This window comes from Mobula birostris, chromosome 22 (genome assembly GCF_030028105.1).
Source record: "Mobula birostris isolate sMobBir1 chromosome 22, sMobBir1.hap1, whole genome shotgun sequence".
Lineage (NCBI taxonomy): Eukaryota > Metazoa > Chordata > Chondrichthyes > Myliobatiformes > Myliobatidae > Mobula > Mobula birostris.
The window spans coordinates 26,770,501-26,786,744 of NC_092391.1; the positions used below are offsets into that span (position 1 = coordinate 26,770,501).

General features: G+C 51.2%; 1 protein-coding gene across 2 annotated transcripts in view; it reads right to left on the bottom strand.

Moving 5' to 3' along the window:
* notch1b (notch receptor 1b) overlaps positions 1–16,244 on the bottom strand; it is a 119,824-nt gene that overhangs the window by 32,790 nt on the left and 70,790 nt on the right. For both annotated transcript variants that reach the window (XM_072240432.1, XM_072240431.1), the window contains 9 exons: positions 11,881–11,994; positions 10,813–11,046; positions 10,114–10,224; positions 7,112–7,304; positions 6,137–6,282; positions 5,320–5,433; positions 2,975–3,094; positions 1,713–1,865; positions 879–1,107 (listed from right to left, as the gene is read on the bottom strand). In XM_072240432.1, the coding sequence (XP_072096533.1) occupies positions 879–1,107; positions 1,713–1,865; positions 2,975–3,094; positions 5,320–5,433; positions 6,137–6,282; positions 7,112–7,304; positions 10,114–10,224; positions 10,813–11,046; positions 11,881–11,994 (1,414 nt within the window). The remainder of the gene's footprint in view (positions 1–878; positions 1,108–1,712; positions 1,866–2,974; positions 3,095–5,319; positions 5,434–6,136; positions 6,283–7,111; positions 7,305–10,113; positions 10,225–10,812; positions 11,047–11,880; positions 11,995–16,244) is intronic.

Sequence of the window (16,244 nt, forward strand, 5' to 3'; positions counted from 1 at the left end):
GCGGACGATTTCCCTCCACGCCTCTCTGACGTAGTGGGGAACCGCGTACGAGGCAAGTTACAGCAGTGGTTTGCCATTGCCTTCTGCTGGGTGAGTTTCCAAAGAGATCACCAGCTCGTAACCCAGCACGGATGGAAAGCGAGCAGGGGAGCTGGCTGGATTCGAACTCGGGACCTTTTGCCCGAAGTCTGGCACTGATGCCACTATGCCACCAGCCGGGTCACGTCAAATTCAGTCAGAATTATGTGGATTAAATAAAGCATTTTCACAGGTATGAAAGATGTGTTGGGAAATCAATTTGAAATGTTTCCCCATAGGAAGACCATGTAAATCATTTGAAGAAATACTTCATAATTCTCATTGAATGTACAGTCCACTGAGAAAAGTAATCTATCCATGGCTAACTGAAAAGGCAAAGAACCGTAGATCAAAAACAAAGGTTTAAAATGTTGCCAAGAGAAATATATGGATGAGAATTGGGAATATTTTAGACAGCAGGTGGCCAAAAAAAAAAACAAGTGGAGGAAACTAAAACTGGGAATAAATTGGTGTGAGATATGATAAAAAAAATATCGTAAGGAAGAGAATAACAGAATTAAATAAAGTCAGAGGTAGGAAAGTTATTTCCTTGTCTTCTCTCATTCTAGCCCTCTCTCCCAAACCCTTATTCTCTCTCCTCAATCCACTCTTTCAAAATCCCAACCATCTCAGCTCCCCTTACGATCTGTAACCCTCCTCTCATCCCTTCCTCTTTCTGGCCGTCTCTCTTTCTCTGAGGGGGCTCCCTCTCTCCACCTCTCCTCATTCCTGTCCCTCTTCCCCAAAGCCTTTCTCCTCATCCTCCCGCACCCCATCATCTCCCTGCTCCCTGCTCTCACCTCTCTGTGCAGTCAGGGGCATTATTCTCACAGTGCATGCCACCAAAACCCAGCGGACAGGTACAGGTGTAGCTGTTGACGCAGTCGGTGCAGTTGCCGTTGTTTTTGCAGGGGTCACTGGCGCACTCATTGATGTCCTCTTCACACTTGGGGCCTCCGAATCCTGGGAGGCAGAGGCACAGGAAGTTGTTCACACCATCAGAGCAGGAACCTCCATTGTGGCACGGATCTGCCGTGGGGTGAACGGAGAAGATGTTACTCCCAGCCGCCACCAATCAACGGCCCCCTTTGCAGAATAAAACACCCAAAGGCGTTTCTCAGGAAAATAAAGTAAGCTCGTTGGTGAACCAAACAAACACGTGATCAAAGGCCTGGTCATAGGATGGTAATGAGGGAGAGCCACACTGCTGAAGAGGTAGTACTGAACTCAGGAAGTTCTATCCATGTTCCAGAGAGTTAGAGCGTCTAAATTGCAGAGGCTGGCACAGTCGGGTGCATGTCATAACAGTCAGGGGCAGTTCTGATTTGTTAGGACAGTGGTGTGGTGTGACATTATTGTGGTAGTGCTCAGAGAGTCTGCTATCTCATCCGGGTGAAAAGTCAAACCGCTGCTCTCATTGCCCTCTCAGCTGCTTGTAGAACGTCCATGGCATTACTGCACGAGTTCCCCCCACTGAGCCTAGTGTCAGTATCCAATTCCTTATTGCATTTTGTAAAATTCCCCATTTCTGTATCTCTCTTCCTATCCATGTCCCTCACCCCCCTCCCTCTCCCTACGTTCTCATTCTGTCGTTCAGTCTTTCAGTCCCTTGCTCCTGCTCTCGCCCCACTTACTGGGCTGGCAGTCATCCACGTCAGTTTCACACGTGGTCCCGGTGTAGCCCTGGCGGCAGGCGCACAGGAATCCCCCCATCGAGTTCTGACACGTGGCGCCGTTCTGACAGGGGCTCTTCACACACTCATTCACATCCTTTTCACAGGTCTGGCCTGCAGAGAGAGGGAATCCACTCATTAGCTGCATGAAATTTTACCACCTGACTGCCATGTGCAACAGACTATATTCATTGCAATTTTTTAAAAAAGTATTCAAGGGGGGGCTTGTTATTAGTGGCAAAATCTGCATTTATGCCCCTGTGTGCCCTTTGAGAAGGTGATGGTGATACACATAGTGGTTGCTAGGACATTTCTGAAGGATTTAAGAATCAGTTACGCAGGGCAACTCCGGAGTCAGGTGTCAGATCTCCTCCCTGGAGCGTATCAGTGAACTGGAGGGGCTTTAGTAACATTGTCACTCAGGGTCACGGTCATCTGTGCAATCTTCACTCTAATTCTTGCTCCAAACTCCAGATAATTAAGAGTATTTAAATGCCATAGCCGCTGTGCTGGGATTTGAATAGACTTGAGGTTTTTGGTCCACACCACGTAACAGACTGAATGTGAAGCTGCGTGCACGAAGAGAGCCTGGTTTGAGGAGCTCTGGGCTTTGATGTGTGGACATTCTGACTGCAAAGCTATGCGTGTGGTATACTCCATGCCGAAGGTCTCTCTGCGACGCTGTGTGTATGGTATACTCCGTGCTGACGGTCTCTCTGTGGCGCCCCCTCTAGGCCGGCATGGTAGCACAGTGGTTAGCACAACGCTTTACAGTACCAGCGACCTGGGTTCAAATCCCGCTGCTGCCTCTGAGGAGTCTGTACGTTCTTGCCGCAACTGTGTGGCTTTCCTCCGGGTGCTCCGGTTTCCTCCCACAGTCTAAAAACGTACCGGTTTGTAGGTTAGTCGGTCACTGTAAATTGTCCCGTGATTGGGCCAGGGTTAAATCGGGGGATGCTGGGTGGCGTGGCTCAAAGGGCCAGAAGGGCCTATTCTGTGTTGCATCTCAATAACTACTGTGTGTGATGCTCTGCGTGGGCCCCCTCTCTGTGACACGGCATGCCAGGCGCTCCGTGTCTGACGTCCTGTGTGCCTGTGTGTGTGTGTCTAGTACTTCATGCTTATCGCTCTATACACACTACTCCACGTAACGCTGTGCGCACTGGCATGTTCCACACTCAAAGCTTTGTGGTGTGACAGACCTCACGTGGCTCGCCACTCACCTTGCCATCCCTCTGGGCAGCCGCACGAGAAGTTTTCGTAATCCTCGGACTCGTGGCAGACACCGCCATTTTTACAGGGCTCACTGGCGCAGGGAGCCAGGACGTCCTCGCAGTTCACACCTGCACACAAAGGGGAAGCATTGTTAGGACTCTCGGACGAGCGTCAGGGGAAGTGCAAACAAGCGTTGGATGTGCGCTCCTCTGAGCCGGGCAGCACAAGGTGAGGAGGGCCGTGAGTGCGTTCCACAGCCGCTCGGTTAGTGAGGGGGACAAGACAAATGGGGTGGCCATCTTGAAACCCCATGACCTCATTCGCGCAGGTTTACTCTGTGTGATTCTCTCAGGCTTCACAGTTCGCTTGTTAACAATGGGCAAATTGACCCTCACTGGGGGTGGATCCCATGCACACTGACCAGCAGTGGGGGGGATGCCAGCCGATGCAGCGACCCTCCACCAGGGGTCAGTAGTCACTGGACTGGGAACAGAAGCAGAACCTCCATTTATTTTGGCCTGAACTTGGATCCCAAGTCTCTGCAACCACAATACAGTCCCTACTGTGTCTGATGGGGATGAAATGATTTTTGAATATTAATTTACATTTTTTGTTAGGGTTAAAATTTCCAAAGCTGAGGTTTCTCTCCTTTTGTTGTGTAATGTGATTGCAGACCTTTCCCTCAACCAGTTTCCAGGGAAACCCAGCAGAGACAGGAAGGGTGACGCCATTTCCAGCAATTGTTCCCTCTGCACCAGTGTTTCCAGGGAGCAGGAAGCCAGGCATCAACAGCTCCTCGTGAGTAGGCATCTCACCAGGAAATCTGCTCACTGTTTGTTCAGCTTGGACCAGTCTCAGCGCCCCACTCCTCTCTGGACCCAGCCTTCCAGTGCAGATTGAAAGCTTTTCGGATGCTTCATGTTTGGGGCGGAGACGGCGGAACTGGAGACGCCCTAGAACTGATTACCTCACCAAGAACCTGGTGTTCTTCAGTTCCTAAATAGAAAGGGACTACGGCACCAGCCCTGCCATAATCCGCCTGACTTTCATCCGAGTCAGGAGCCAACAGTTCGACTGACATGAAACTTTTATCTGGGCTGGCATTTCTGACAGAGGGGCTATCTTTCAGATGAGATATTGCACTAAGACCACCCACCTACTCTCCAATTGACTTAAAAAAGGTCCCTGACACAGAAAAGGTCCGGCAGGACGTCTGCCTGAATGGTTGGACCTCAGTGATTTTCAGAGACTGTATAATCAGTTTGTGAGTGTCGCTCTGGGTAAACTGAGGTTGGTTCCCTGGAGCAGAGAGGCTGAGGGACGAGCCCACAAAGGCATATAAGATTATGAAAGGCATACATAGAGTCGATAGTCAGAACCTTTCTGCCATAGTCTGGCATAGGTTTAAGGTTTTTAACAGTGTATCTTGCCCTGGTCTAATAACCAGAGAATGTTATGAATACCATACAATATAGGAGCAGTATTAGGCCATTTGGCCCATCAAATCTGTTCTGCCATTCCATAATATCTGATTTATTTTCCTTCTCAACCCCATTCTCCTGACTTCTCCCTGTAACCTTTGACACCCTTACTAATTAAGGAACAATCAAACTCCATGTTAAATATACCCAATGACCTCCATGGCCACCTGTGGCAATATATCCCAGAGAAATTTCTCCTAATTTCCGTTCTAAAGAGATCCCCTTCTACTCTGCCATGCTCTCTGGTTCTGGGTTCTCACATTATTGGAAACATCCTTGCCCTGTCCACTCTATCAAGGCCCTTTACTGTTCGGTAGGTTTCAATGTGATTCCTCTCTATTCTTCTAAACTCCAGCAAATACAGGCCCACAGCCATCAAGTGCTCCTCATACATCAACCCTTTCATTCTCCAACGACAGCACATCGGATACAGGGCCCAAAACTGTTCACAATACTCCGAATGCTGTCTGAAAAGCAGCTACTGCCCCTGACACAGTCTTCTAACTTGAAAATGACCCTTTTATTCAGACCCACAAAGTTTCATTAATGATCTAATCTTCAGCTCATGCCATTAGATTTTCCCCAAGTACTCTTGATTAATAGTCCCTCGTTTGGTGCCTTATCTTAAAAGTTCCAACACAGCACATCAGCTTGAGGTGATGCAGTAGACTGGCCGTGGTGTAGTGGCATCAGCACCAGACTGCAAAGTGAATGGTTCCCGGGTTCGAATCTGGTCGGCTCCTTGCAACTCAGCCTCGTAAAAAACAATCAAATGCTACAGAAACAGGGGGAGAAAAAGCCTCCCGATGCGCCACAAGGCGCAAAAGGGAACAACAGCAACTACAGCGACAGCATCCGGCTGAGTGCCTCACCTGTGTACGGCAAGATGCAGTTGCACTTGTATCCGGCCACATCATCGATGCAGCTTCCCTGATTCAGGCACGGGTTGGACGCACACTCGTTGATGTTTGTCTGACAGTTGGGTCCTGAAGGAGGAAGGAATGCATCAGTACAGAAACCACACAGAACAACAGAGAGACAGAGAGGGGAAAAAGGAGATACAGAGTGAAGTCAATAAGAGAATGGGAAAGAAAGACAGCGGACAGAATGAGAAAGAGAAAGAAAAAGATGGGGAAGTGTACAAGATGAGAGACAGAGAGAATGTAAGAGGCAGTGTGTGTGTGTGTGTGTGTGTGAGAGAGAGAGAGAGAGAGAGAGATACAGGATGGTAACAGGCCTTTCCGGTCTGAGCCTGTGCCACTCAGTTACACCCATGTGACCAATTAATCTACCAACACAAATGTCTTTCGTACAAGAGAGGAGACTGAAGCACCCAAAGGAAGCCCACAAGGAAAAGAGGGTACAAACTCCTTACAGGCAACACCAGGAATTGAACCCTTGTCACAGGCACTGCAATAGAGTTACACTAAGTGCTACGCTCCTAAACTGAAATGACCAATCCTTTTAGGATCAGTCTAGTACGGGAAAGTGATAAAGTAAAAATGGGATCAGGAGAATGAAAGAGAGAGACACATTCATTCACAGAACTCCACAGTGCTGTGTTGTACGCACACCGCCTTCCCAGTCCGGGGTCCCAGATGAGGAACGTGTCCGGGAACGAGGGATACTGAGAGTACTATCCTCTGGTCTGTAATTCTCAGCAGAGAGCCTCCCCGTGCTCGTTCCTACCTCTGAAGCCGGGCCGGCAGTCACACAGGTAGCCATTGTTCATGTCCCGACATGTGCCGCCATTGACACAGGGGAGAGATTCGCACTCGTTGACGTTCAGGTCACAGTTCATGCCTGTCCAGCCGGGGATGCACTCGCAGCTGTACCTGTCAGGCGGAAGAACAGAGTGAGTTCAACAGCCCAATCTCATCAGACTCTCCACAGATACAGAGCAAAGGCCCCACCACGCACCCCAGGGCATGGCAGCAGAAACGGGTTTCACACGTGTCCCTGTCAAATGTTCCCACGCCCAGGTAAGATTACAGGTAATCTTAGGTAAAACAGGTAAAATAGAACAGGTAAGATTACGGGTAATCTTGGGCAAAACAGGTAAAATACAGCAGGTAAGATTACAGGTAAAATAGAGCAGGTAAGATTACAGGTAAAATAGAGCAGGTAGGATTACAGGTAAAATACAGCAGGTAAGATTACAGGTAAAATAGAGCAGGTAGGATTACGGGTAATCTTGGGCAAAACAGGTAAAATAGAGAATAAAATTTCCTCAAACACAACCTTGGCAGGTACAACACTGATTAGGTAGAGATGAGAGCTCCTTCTACATGATCCTATCAAAGACCATAGGGATTAGATACCCAGTAAAAATCCCACTACAGAGTCCTTTGAACACCCCTGTGGCAGGAATAGCAAGGTTTGGATACCACATACACAATCATCCATACATACCATTAGACATCCCCAGGGCTGGGGCAATATTGGTTAGAGACAGAATACAGCTCTCCCTACATGTTTCATCGATTTGGTGGCAAAGGTGATTTGGGTTTGATACGGAATGAACACCAGCCCGGACATTACCGGACTCAGGCAGGCGCAGGTTAGGTACAAAATAAAGCTCCCTAGGTTGTTTTCCCCTTACCTCACCCCCACCTCCCCGTTCACCCTATTGTCCAACCACCCATATGATCGAAGAGTACGCACCCATTGAGGTCATCCCTGCACTCTCCGTGGATGCAGGGGTTGCTGTTACACTCATTGACCTCAGAGAAGCACACCAAGTCGTGATAACCCTCTGGGCAGATACATGTGAAGCCATTGATATCATCCTTGCAAGTTCCACCATTGTGACAAGGATTTGACGCACACTCATCGATGTTAATGTTACACATTGGTCCTGGAATGCACAGTCAAAACATTAATATTAACAAAGACAGTAGTGAATACATGAATATTAATCAGAACGATGCTAAAACATGCATATTAACCTCTGTGGTGAATACATGAATATTAATAAAGGTATTGCAATGAAGGCATGAATGCTAATGAGGATCATCACGGCAAATAAATGAATGGTATTAAAGGAATAGCGGGAAAGAAGTGCACATTTTTCGATGTGGGAATGAGGTGGCAGCAAGTGTCACAGAGTCCCGCAGATGCACAGTACGACACTCATACAGCAAAGGATCAAACCTTTTACCAGGAGAGGTCAGGTTGTGTGCTGGAGAGGGAGCCAGCTCAGGCAGCTTCCCAAACAACGGGTCAGTGAGGGGAGTCTGGGAGCAGGCCGAGAGTGGGATTTATAGAGAGAATCCCACAGCTTGAATCAAGGAGGGAAAATAGGGCAGGTGAAAAAAACACACACACAGCCTGACATCTCCTCAGGAAGGCACAAAGAATTTTAAGGTCACCAAAGTATTTTCTTATTGTCACTGTTATAGCCTGGAATCACCACACGAGAAGGGGACTGGGAGAATGGGTCAGGGGTTAGTATGGGAGATGGGGTAGCAGTTAGTGTGCGAGAGGGATCAGAAGTTTATGTGAGGGTATGATTGGGAGTTAATGTGGGGGGGGTTGTCATTAGTGTGGGGGGTTGGTAGTTAGTGTGGGTGGGGTTGGTAACATGGGAGGGGCATTGGTAGTTACTGTGGGACCCGTCTCCCAGTGAGGGTCAGTGCCTACAAAAGGAAGATGTTTTGGACAGAAAGAGGAATCTGGAGTTGGATGCTCAGACTGTTTCACCCCTGTTCCTTCTCAACATTTCCAATTTAGACTTCAATAATGCCGTTCCGTGACGGATTCAGCACTGAACTGACGTGAAATGACTCCCTTTAGAATTAAATCTCTCCTCAACTCCGAAACAAAGAAACAACATTCAAGACCTGGGTTTTCTCAGATTACGGGCTTGTCTTGTGCTTCAGTTGCCCCAGATCTTTGAAAGCAGGACTGGTGGAGTGGCTTGGCCCTGAAACCCAATCCAACAGATGGGCTGCTGCTGAATAATGGGCGCTTTATTGAAAAGTTAGTCTCCCTCCTCAGCGGCAGCTGTACCCGGTCCCTAGGCCTCTCAGCCTCTGGGTGCCCTGTCAGTCAGGTGCTGTAGTTTGGGGGGTGGGGGGAAGGCTGCCCGAATCTCCCCATTCCAAAGGGAGAGTGAGAGAAGGAGGGAGGGGGGAAGAGAGAGTGAAAGGTCAGCGGTGGAGGGGGACGCGGGAAAGCGAGACAGAGCCAGCGTGAGTGCGAGCATGCACTTGTGCTGGGAGAAGGAACACGATACTCCTGAGATTCAGTGAGCTCGGCCTGACTGATGACAGTCACTCTTTTCACTCCAGCTCCTCTGCTTACCTGCTCCCATTGACTGGGCCTGGGCAGAGCCCTGGTTGCTGCGGCAACGCCAACTCAAATGTTCTCGCTCAGCCTTTTGGCCTAGTAAAGTGGCACTTAGGTTCCCCCAATTAGCGGGCACCCTCCTTAAAGGGGCGGGCGTGAGGCCCAGAGGACCAGAGTTGCCGAAGCCCATAACCTCAATTTGGCCGAGTTGGTCGGGCACACCCAGAGGGAAGGGTCTTTGTGTCTCGCCGTTCATAGAGTGGCAGAATGTGCATAGGGAGGCAGGATGCAGGGGGGAAGGGGAACGAGATGTGCGGGAGGGGGTGTAAAATAGTGGAGTGATAATACAGAGGGGTTTGTGTGTTAAGAGACGGGGTCAAGAATGGATTCTGAGACATCAGGAAGTTGTAGGGTAAGGGGTGATTAGAATGAGGATGGGGTCGGAGGATTGTGAATGAGGAACGAGGGAATGGGGATAAGGAGGTTTCAACCCAAAATGTCAACATACTGCCAATTTTCTCCACAGATGCTGCTTAATTTGCCGAGTTCTTCCAGTGGTTTATTTTTTACTCCAGATTTCATCATCTGCAGCTGCTTGTGTCTCCACAAGTTTGATGGGATTGTCCTGAGAACTAACACAGCTTGATGGGCTGAACAGCCTCCTATGTCACTTGGAAACAGAGATGTTCAAGTTCCCACCTACTCAGAGGCTGGCGACCAGTTGTAAATTGCTCAGACTCAGCATTAGCTTACAGGGAACATAATAGGAGACAAAATCTCTTTCAACAAAAGTGACACTTTGGCCTGGATTAAAGTTCAGGAGACTGAGAAATGTTGCAGAAATGCGTTGGAGCAAAGTGCTGGAGTTCAAAGGACTGGTCAGCAAGAGGTTTTGCAGTGCTTGCCGGTGGGTTGCACGTGGTACATCAGGGTTATGTCAGCAACACTCATACTATGAGGCTAAGATGGTGAAACAGAACTGGAGAGCTCACAACAGTGAGGTCACACAAAGTTTCACGTCCACCCGGGTGGAGTATCAGGACAAAAGCTTTGATCAAAGTGCTGCGTTCCAAAGAGCAGCTTAAAGGAGAATAGAGAGGTGAAGAGATTGAGGGAGGGAATTCCCAGCCCGGAGCACGGGCAGCCTATGGTATAGCTGAGAAAGGTAAGGATTCGGTCAAGTTCCCGGAGTTCTCAGAGGCTGGGAGAGTGGATGAGCTGCTGTGTGAGCATGTTATGGGAAATGAAGTTCTGGATGAACTGAGAAGATGGTGGGCTTGCTCAGAGAGGACTGGAACACAGTTAACAAGTTATGGACAAAGGTTTCAGCACTGGACTAGCAGAGGGAGTGTTACAGGGGTGAAAATTGGCCTTACCAGTGTAACCCATCTCACAGACACAGTCGTAGCTGTTAATCTGATCAATGCAATTGCCATATTCACAGGGGTTGCTGGCACAGTCGTCCAAGTTTGTTTCACAGTTTTCACCTGTGGGTAAATAATACAATAACTAAACTTTATGAAACTCGATCATCCAACAACACAATGGAAAACTGAGAACCTAAGAAACTTCAGTTCAAAGCTAGAAAGAGTTGCATTTCCATAGCACCTTTCACAGCATCAGAATACCCACTGCCTCTCCTTCAGTTCTTTCCTCTAGGAAGGGAGGCAGGCATTTCAAATTCAGCAAGATCCCACAAACAGCAGTGAGATAATAAACTGAACAACCGTTTGAACGTTTTGCCTGAAGTCCGAGTGTTGGCTGCAACGCGGGAGGACACGCGAGAGAAAACACAGAGAGTAGGAAGGTGTCTGTTTTTTCGGGAAGAGAATGGTGGATGGGGAGCTATGGATCTGCTGGCAAAAAGGTTTGTGAGTGAGCAGTAAGAGAGAGCAGGAGAGAGAAAAGGAAGAGTAGGGAAGAGGAGAGATGGGGAGAGAGAGGAAGGGTGACAGATAAGAGAGTGAAAGGGAAAATAAAGTCTTGACGGAAGTTGAGAAAGGTGAAAAGGGAGCAAAAGGAGAAGGGGATGAAGAGAGAGGAGGGGTACAATAGCAAGAGAAGGAGATCATTACCTGAGGTCCCCTTGAGGCAGGAGCACGTGTAGCCATCCACCTTGTCCTGGCAGGTGCCGCCGTGCTGGCAGGGTTGGCTCTGGCACTCGTTGATGTTGATGTCACAGACGCGGCCCGTGTAGCCCGCAAGACACACGCAGTTAAAGGTTGCGACGGCATCCTTGCACGTCCCATAGTGACAGGGATCCTGCTCACACTCATTGATGTCAGTCTCACAAAGAGTGCCGGTGAAACCTAGAGCAGAGCAAAAAATCAATCAACCTCAAAGGCAGAGAACATCAGGAGAGGCAGAGAGGGGGGAGAGAGAAAGAGAGGGGGGGGAGAGAGAGAGCATGAAGGGGAGAGAGACAGAGAGAGAGAGTGGGGGAGAGGGGGGGAGAGAGAAAGAGAGTGGGGGAGAGAGGGGGGAGAGAGAGAGTGAGAGACAGAGACAGAGAGAGACAGAGAGACAGAGAGAGAGGAGGAGAGAGAGAGAGAGACAGAGAGTAAGGAGAGACAGAGAGAAAGAGAAACAGAAAGAGAGAGACAGAGACAGAAAGAGAGAGAAAGACAGAGAGAGAGACACACAGAGACAGTTAGAGAGACAGAGAGAGAGAGAGATAGGGGTAAAAAGGCCAGAGGATAGACAACACCAGCGCATGTATACACAAGCACAGACAGACAGACACACACACGCAAACACATTTTGTACACACACATAGGCAGGTAGACCACACATGGAATCACACACATGTAAATGCACACAGGCAGGTAGACCACACACTTGCATATATTCCTGTGATGGGCCTCTGCTTGCATCAGAAACCAACAATGTTCATTAATGAAGAATTAAAGCGAGCTTCAATTTATTAGGCGGAAGCTCTGACAACACAGCAGAGGCCCACAGAGCAGAAAAACCCGGCAGGAAGTTGCTGAGGAGAGAAGGTCTAACCAGACGTGATAAGGTGAGGTGAAGATTGGAGAGTGGAGCAAAGGCAAGTCTGAGGGGGGAGGGGGAGGAAAGAGGGAGCATCAGAGCGACTCGCTGCTCAGAGAGGATGGAAGGCGATGGGGAGCGTGCGCACTGACCTTCCAAGCATTCACAGTGATATTTATTCGGTCCGTCGACACATCTGGCTGCGTTCTTGCAGGGCGTGCTCGCACACTCGTCCACATCGATCTGACACAAGTTACCATTGAACCCTGAGGAGTTAACACAGAACTGGGTGACCAAGCCAGAAGTGAGGCAGGATTTTGCACTGGGTATTGATACAGGATACCAAAGGATGGGTGAGCAAGGAGAGAGGTGCTTTAAGACTTAAAGAGTACTAGAGGAAGAGGTTCACTGGTTGAGTCTAAGGAGGGATCTTAAGATGGGACAGGAGGTGAAGAGGTCAATTTATGCAACCTAACCAGAGCATTCTCATCACTGTAAGAAGCAGAAACACAAGAAAATCTGCAGATGCTGGAAATCCAGAGCAACACACAAAAAACGCTGGAGAAGCTCAGCAGGTCGGCAGGAAGGGTCTTGGTCTGAAATGTCAACTGTTTTATTCATTTCCATAAACGCTCCCTGACCTTCCAAGTTCCTCCAGCATTTTGTGTGTGTTACTCCAAGATGCATGGCAATTCAGAACAAACTTTACGATGTAGAACCTGAAACAGTAGTGTCCCTTCTTTACTCTCACATGTAAGGTTGTCAGACTCCATTCAGATCACATTTCACTTCCAGTGAGACTGTAGTGTGTGTGTGTGTGTGTGCGCGCCTGTGTGTTGGCATCTGCGTGAGTGTGTGTGTGTGTATCTCTGTGGGTGTGTGTGTGTGAATGTATGTATATCTGTGTGTGAGTGTGTACATGTGTATCTGTGTGTGTATGCGAATGTGTGTGTGTCTGTGTATGCATCTCTGTGTGAGTGTTTGTGTGTGTCTGTATCCGTGTACATGTGTGTATCTGTGCGTGCATTTTTGTGTGTGAGTGTGTGTGTATCTGTGTGTGCGTATCTGTGTGTCTGTATCCGTGTACATGTGTGTATCTGTGCATGCGTGTATCTTTATGTGTGAGTGTGTGTGTATCTGTGTGTGTGTGTGTATCTCTGTGTGTGAGTGTGTGTGTTTGTGTGTGTGTGTGTGTGTGTGTGTGTATCTGAGTGTGTGTGTGTGTGTGAGTGTGTGTGTGTGTCTGTGTGTGTGTGTGTGTCTGAGTGTGTGTGTGTGTGTGTGTGTGTGTCTGTATCCGTGTACATGTGTGTATCTGTGCATGCGTGTATCTTTATGTGTGAGTGTGTGTGTATCTGTGTGTGTGTGTGTGTATCTCTGTGTGTGAGTGTGCGTGTATCTGAGTGTGTGTGTGTTTGTGTGTGTGTGTGTGTGTGTATCTGTGAGGTGTGTGTGTGTGTGAGTGTGTGTCTGTGTGTGAGCGTGCGTGTATCTGAGTGTGTGTGTTTGTGTGTGTGTGTGTGTGTCTCTCTATGTGAGTGTGTGTGTGTGTATCTCTGTGTGTGAGTGTGCGTGTATCTGAGTGTGTGTGTGTTTGTGTGTGTGTGTGTGTGTGTGTATCTGTGAGGTGTGTGTGTATCTGTGTGTGTGTGTGTGTGTGTGTGTGTGTGTGTCTGACTGAGCAGTGGGGCTGGGGAACGGTTGACTCCGGACATCAGCTGCCGAAGAGTGTGCGGCCTCTCCAGCTGCTCTGGGAGAAAGGGCTACTCGAGGTCGTTTTTCTGAGGCAGCATTTCCCAGTTGTGCGGTGGGGGCTCCATGGTTACTGAGAATGGCAAGTTGAATGGTCCTGACCTCACACTGACACCAGCCATTGACAGCCAGCGTCCCTGAACTTCACAACTCCCTGCCATTCGCTCCTGGTACACAAAGCCCTCAGACTCCATTCAGACCACGGTTCATTTCTTATTGCACGTTTTGTTCAGCAACAGCCTTCCTCATTCTTCAGTCAGCTTCCAGAATTCCTCCACTGCCTCTTGCCCTCCACCTATTCCTCAACTCTTCCCTCTTCACCATCTCCTAACAATCTCCTCTACCACAGAGCCTGCCTTCTTTCTCTCCTCTTTCTCTCTTTTCCTCCTCACTTTAACACACGTCAGATGCAGCCTGTTAACCCCCTCCTTCTGCCTATCAATCTCATCCCCCAGTGAGGGTCAGTGTGTGGGACCCGTCCCCCAGTGAGGGTCAGTGTATGTGAGACCCATCCCCCAGTGAGGGTCAGTGTGTGTAGGACCCGTCCCCCATTGAGGGTCAGTGTGTGTGGGGCCCATACCCCAGTGAGGGTCAGTGTGTGTGAGACCCGTCTCCCCAGTGAGGGTCAGTGTGTGTGGGATCTGTCTCCCAGTGAGGGTCAGTGTGTGGGGGACCCATCCCCCCAGTGAGGGTCAGTGTGTGGGGGACCCGTCCCCCAGAGAGGGTCAGTGTGTGTGGGACCCGTCCCCAGTGAGGGTCAGTGTGTGTGTGACCCGTCCCCCAGAGAGGGTCAGTGTGTGTGGGACCCGTCCCCAGTGAGGGTCAGTGTGTGGGGGACCCGTCCCCCAGTGAGGGCCAGTGTGTGTGGGACCCATCCCCAGTGAGGGTCAGTGTGAGTCGGATCATCCCCCAGTGAGGGTCAGTGTGTGGGGGACCCATCCCCCCAGTGAGGGTCAGTGTGTGTGGGACCCGTCCCCAGTGAGGGTCAGTGTGTGTGGGACCCATCCCCAGTGAGGGTCAGTGTGAGTGGGATCATCCCCCAGAGAGGGTCAGTGTGTGTGGGACCCGTCCCCAGTGAGGGTCAGTGTGTGGGGGACCCGTCCCCAGTGAGGGTCAGTGTGTGGGGGACCCATCCCCAGTGAGGGTCAGTGTGTGGGGACCCGTCTCCCAGTGAGGGTCAGTGTGTGTGTGGTATCCGTCCCCCAGTGAGGGTCAGTGTGTGTGGGACCCGTCCCCAGTGAGGGTCAGTGTGTGGGGGACCCGTCCCCCAGTGAGGGTCAGTGTGTGTGGGACCCGTCCCCAGTGAGGGTCAGTGTGTGGGGGACCCGTCTCCCAGTGAGGGTCAGTGTGTGTGGGACCCGTCCCCAGTGAGGGTCAGTGTGTGGGGGACCCGTCCCCCAGTGAGGGTCAGTGTGTGGGGGACCCATCCCCAGTGAGGGTCAGTGTGTGTGGGACCCGTCCCCAGTGAGGGTCAGTGTGTGTGGGACCCATCCCCCAGTGAGGGTCAGTGTGTGTGGGACCCGTCCCCCAGTGAGGGTCAGTGTGTGGGGGACCCATCCCCCAGTGAGGGTCAGTGTGTGTGGGGGACCCGTCCCCAGTGAGGGTCAGTGTGTGGGGGACCCGTGCCCCAGTGAGGGTCAGTGTGTGTGGGGGACCCATTCCCCAGTGAGGGTCAGTGTGTGGGGGACCCATTCCCCAGTGAGGGTCAATGTGTGTGGGGGACCCATCCCCCAGTGAGGGTCAGTGTGTGGGGGACCCGTCCCCAGTGAGGGTCAGTGTGTGTGGGACCCGTCCCCCAGTGAGGGTCAGTGTGTGTGGGACCCGTCCTCCAGTGAGGGTCAGTGTGTGGGGGACCCGTCCCCAGTGAGGGTCAGTGTGTGTGGGGGACCCGTCCCCCAGTGAGGGTCGGTGTGTGGGGGACCCATTCCCCAGTGAGGGTCAGTGTGTGGGGGACCCATCCCCCCAGTGAGGGTCAGTGTGTGTGGGGGACCCATCCCCCAGTGAGGGTCAGTGTGTGGGGGACCCGTCCCCAGTGAGGGTCAGTGTGTGTGGGACCCGTCCCCAGTGAGGGTCAGTGTGTGGGGGACCCGTCTCCCAGTGAGGGTCAGTGTGTGGGGGACCCGTCCCCAGTGAGGGTCAGTGTGTGTGGGACCCGTCCCCCAGTGAGGGTCAGTGTGTGGGGGACCCGTCCCCCAGTGAGGGTCAGTGTGTGGGGGACCCATCTCCCAGTGAGGGTCAGTGTGTGGGGGACCCGTCCCCAGTGAGGGTCAGTGTGTGGGGGACCCATCCCCCAGTGAGGGTCAGTGTGTGGGGGACCCGTCCCCAGTGAGGGTCAGTGTGTGGGGGACCCGTCTCCAGTGAGGGTCAGTGTGTGTGGGGGACCCGTCCCCAGTGAGGGTCAGTGTGTGGGACCCGTCCCCCAGTGAGGGTCAGTGTGTGTGGGACCCATCCCCAGTGAGGGTCAGTGTGTGGGGGACCCGTCCCCAGTGAGGGTCAGTGTGTGGGGGACCCATCCCCCAGTGAGGGTCAGTGTGTGGGGGACCCATCCCCAGTGAGGGTCAGTGTGTGGGGGACCCATCCCCCAGTGAGGGTCAGTGTGTGTGGGACCCGTCCCCCAGTGAGGGTCAGTGTGTGGGGGACCCATCCCCCAGTGAGGGTCAGTGTGTGGGGGACCCGTCCCCCAGTGAGGGCCAGTGTGTGGGGGACCCATTCCCCAGTGAGGGTCAGTGTGTGGGGGACCCGTCCCCAGTGAGGGTCAGTGTGT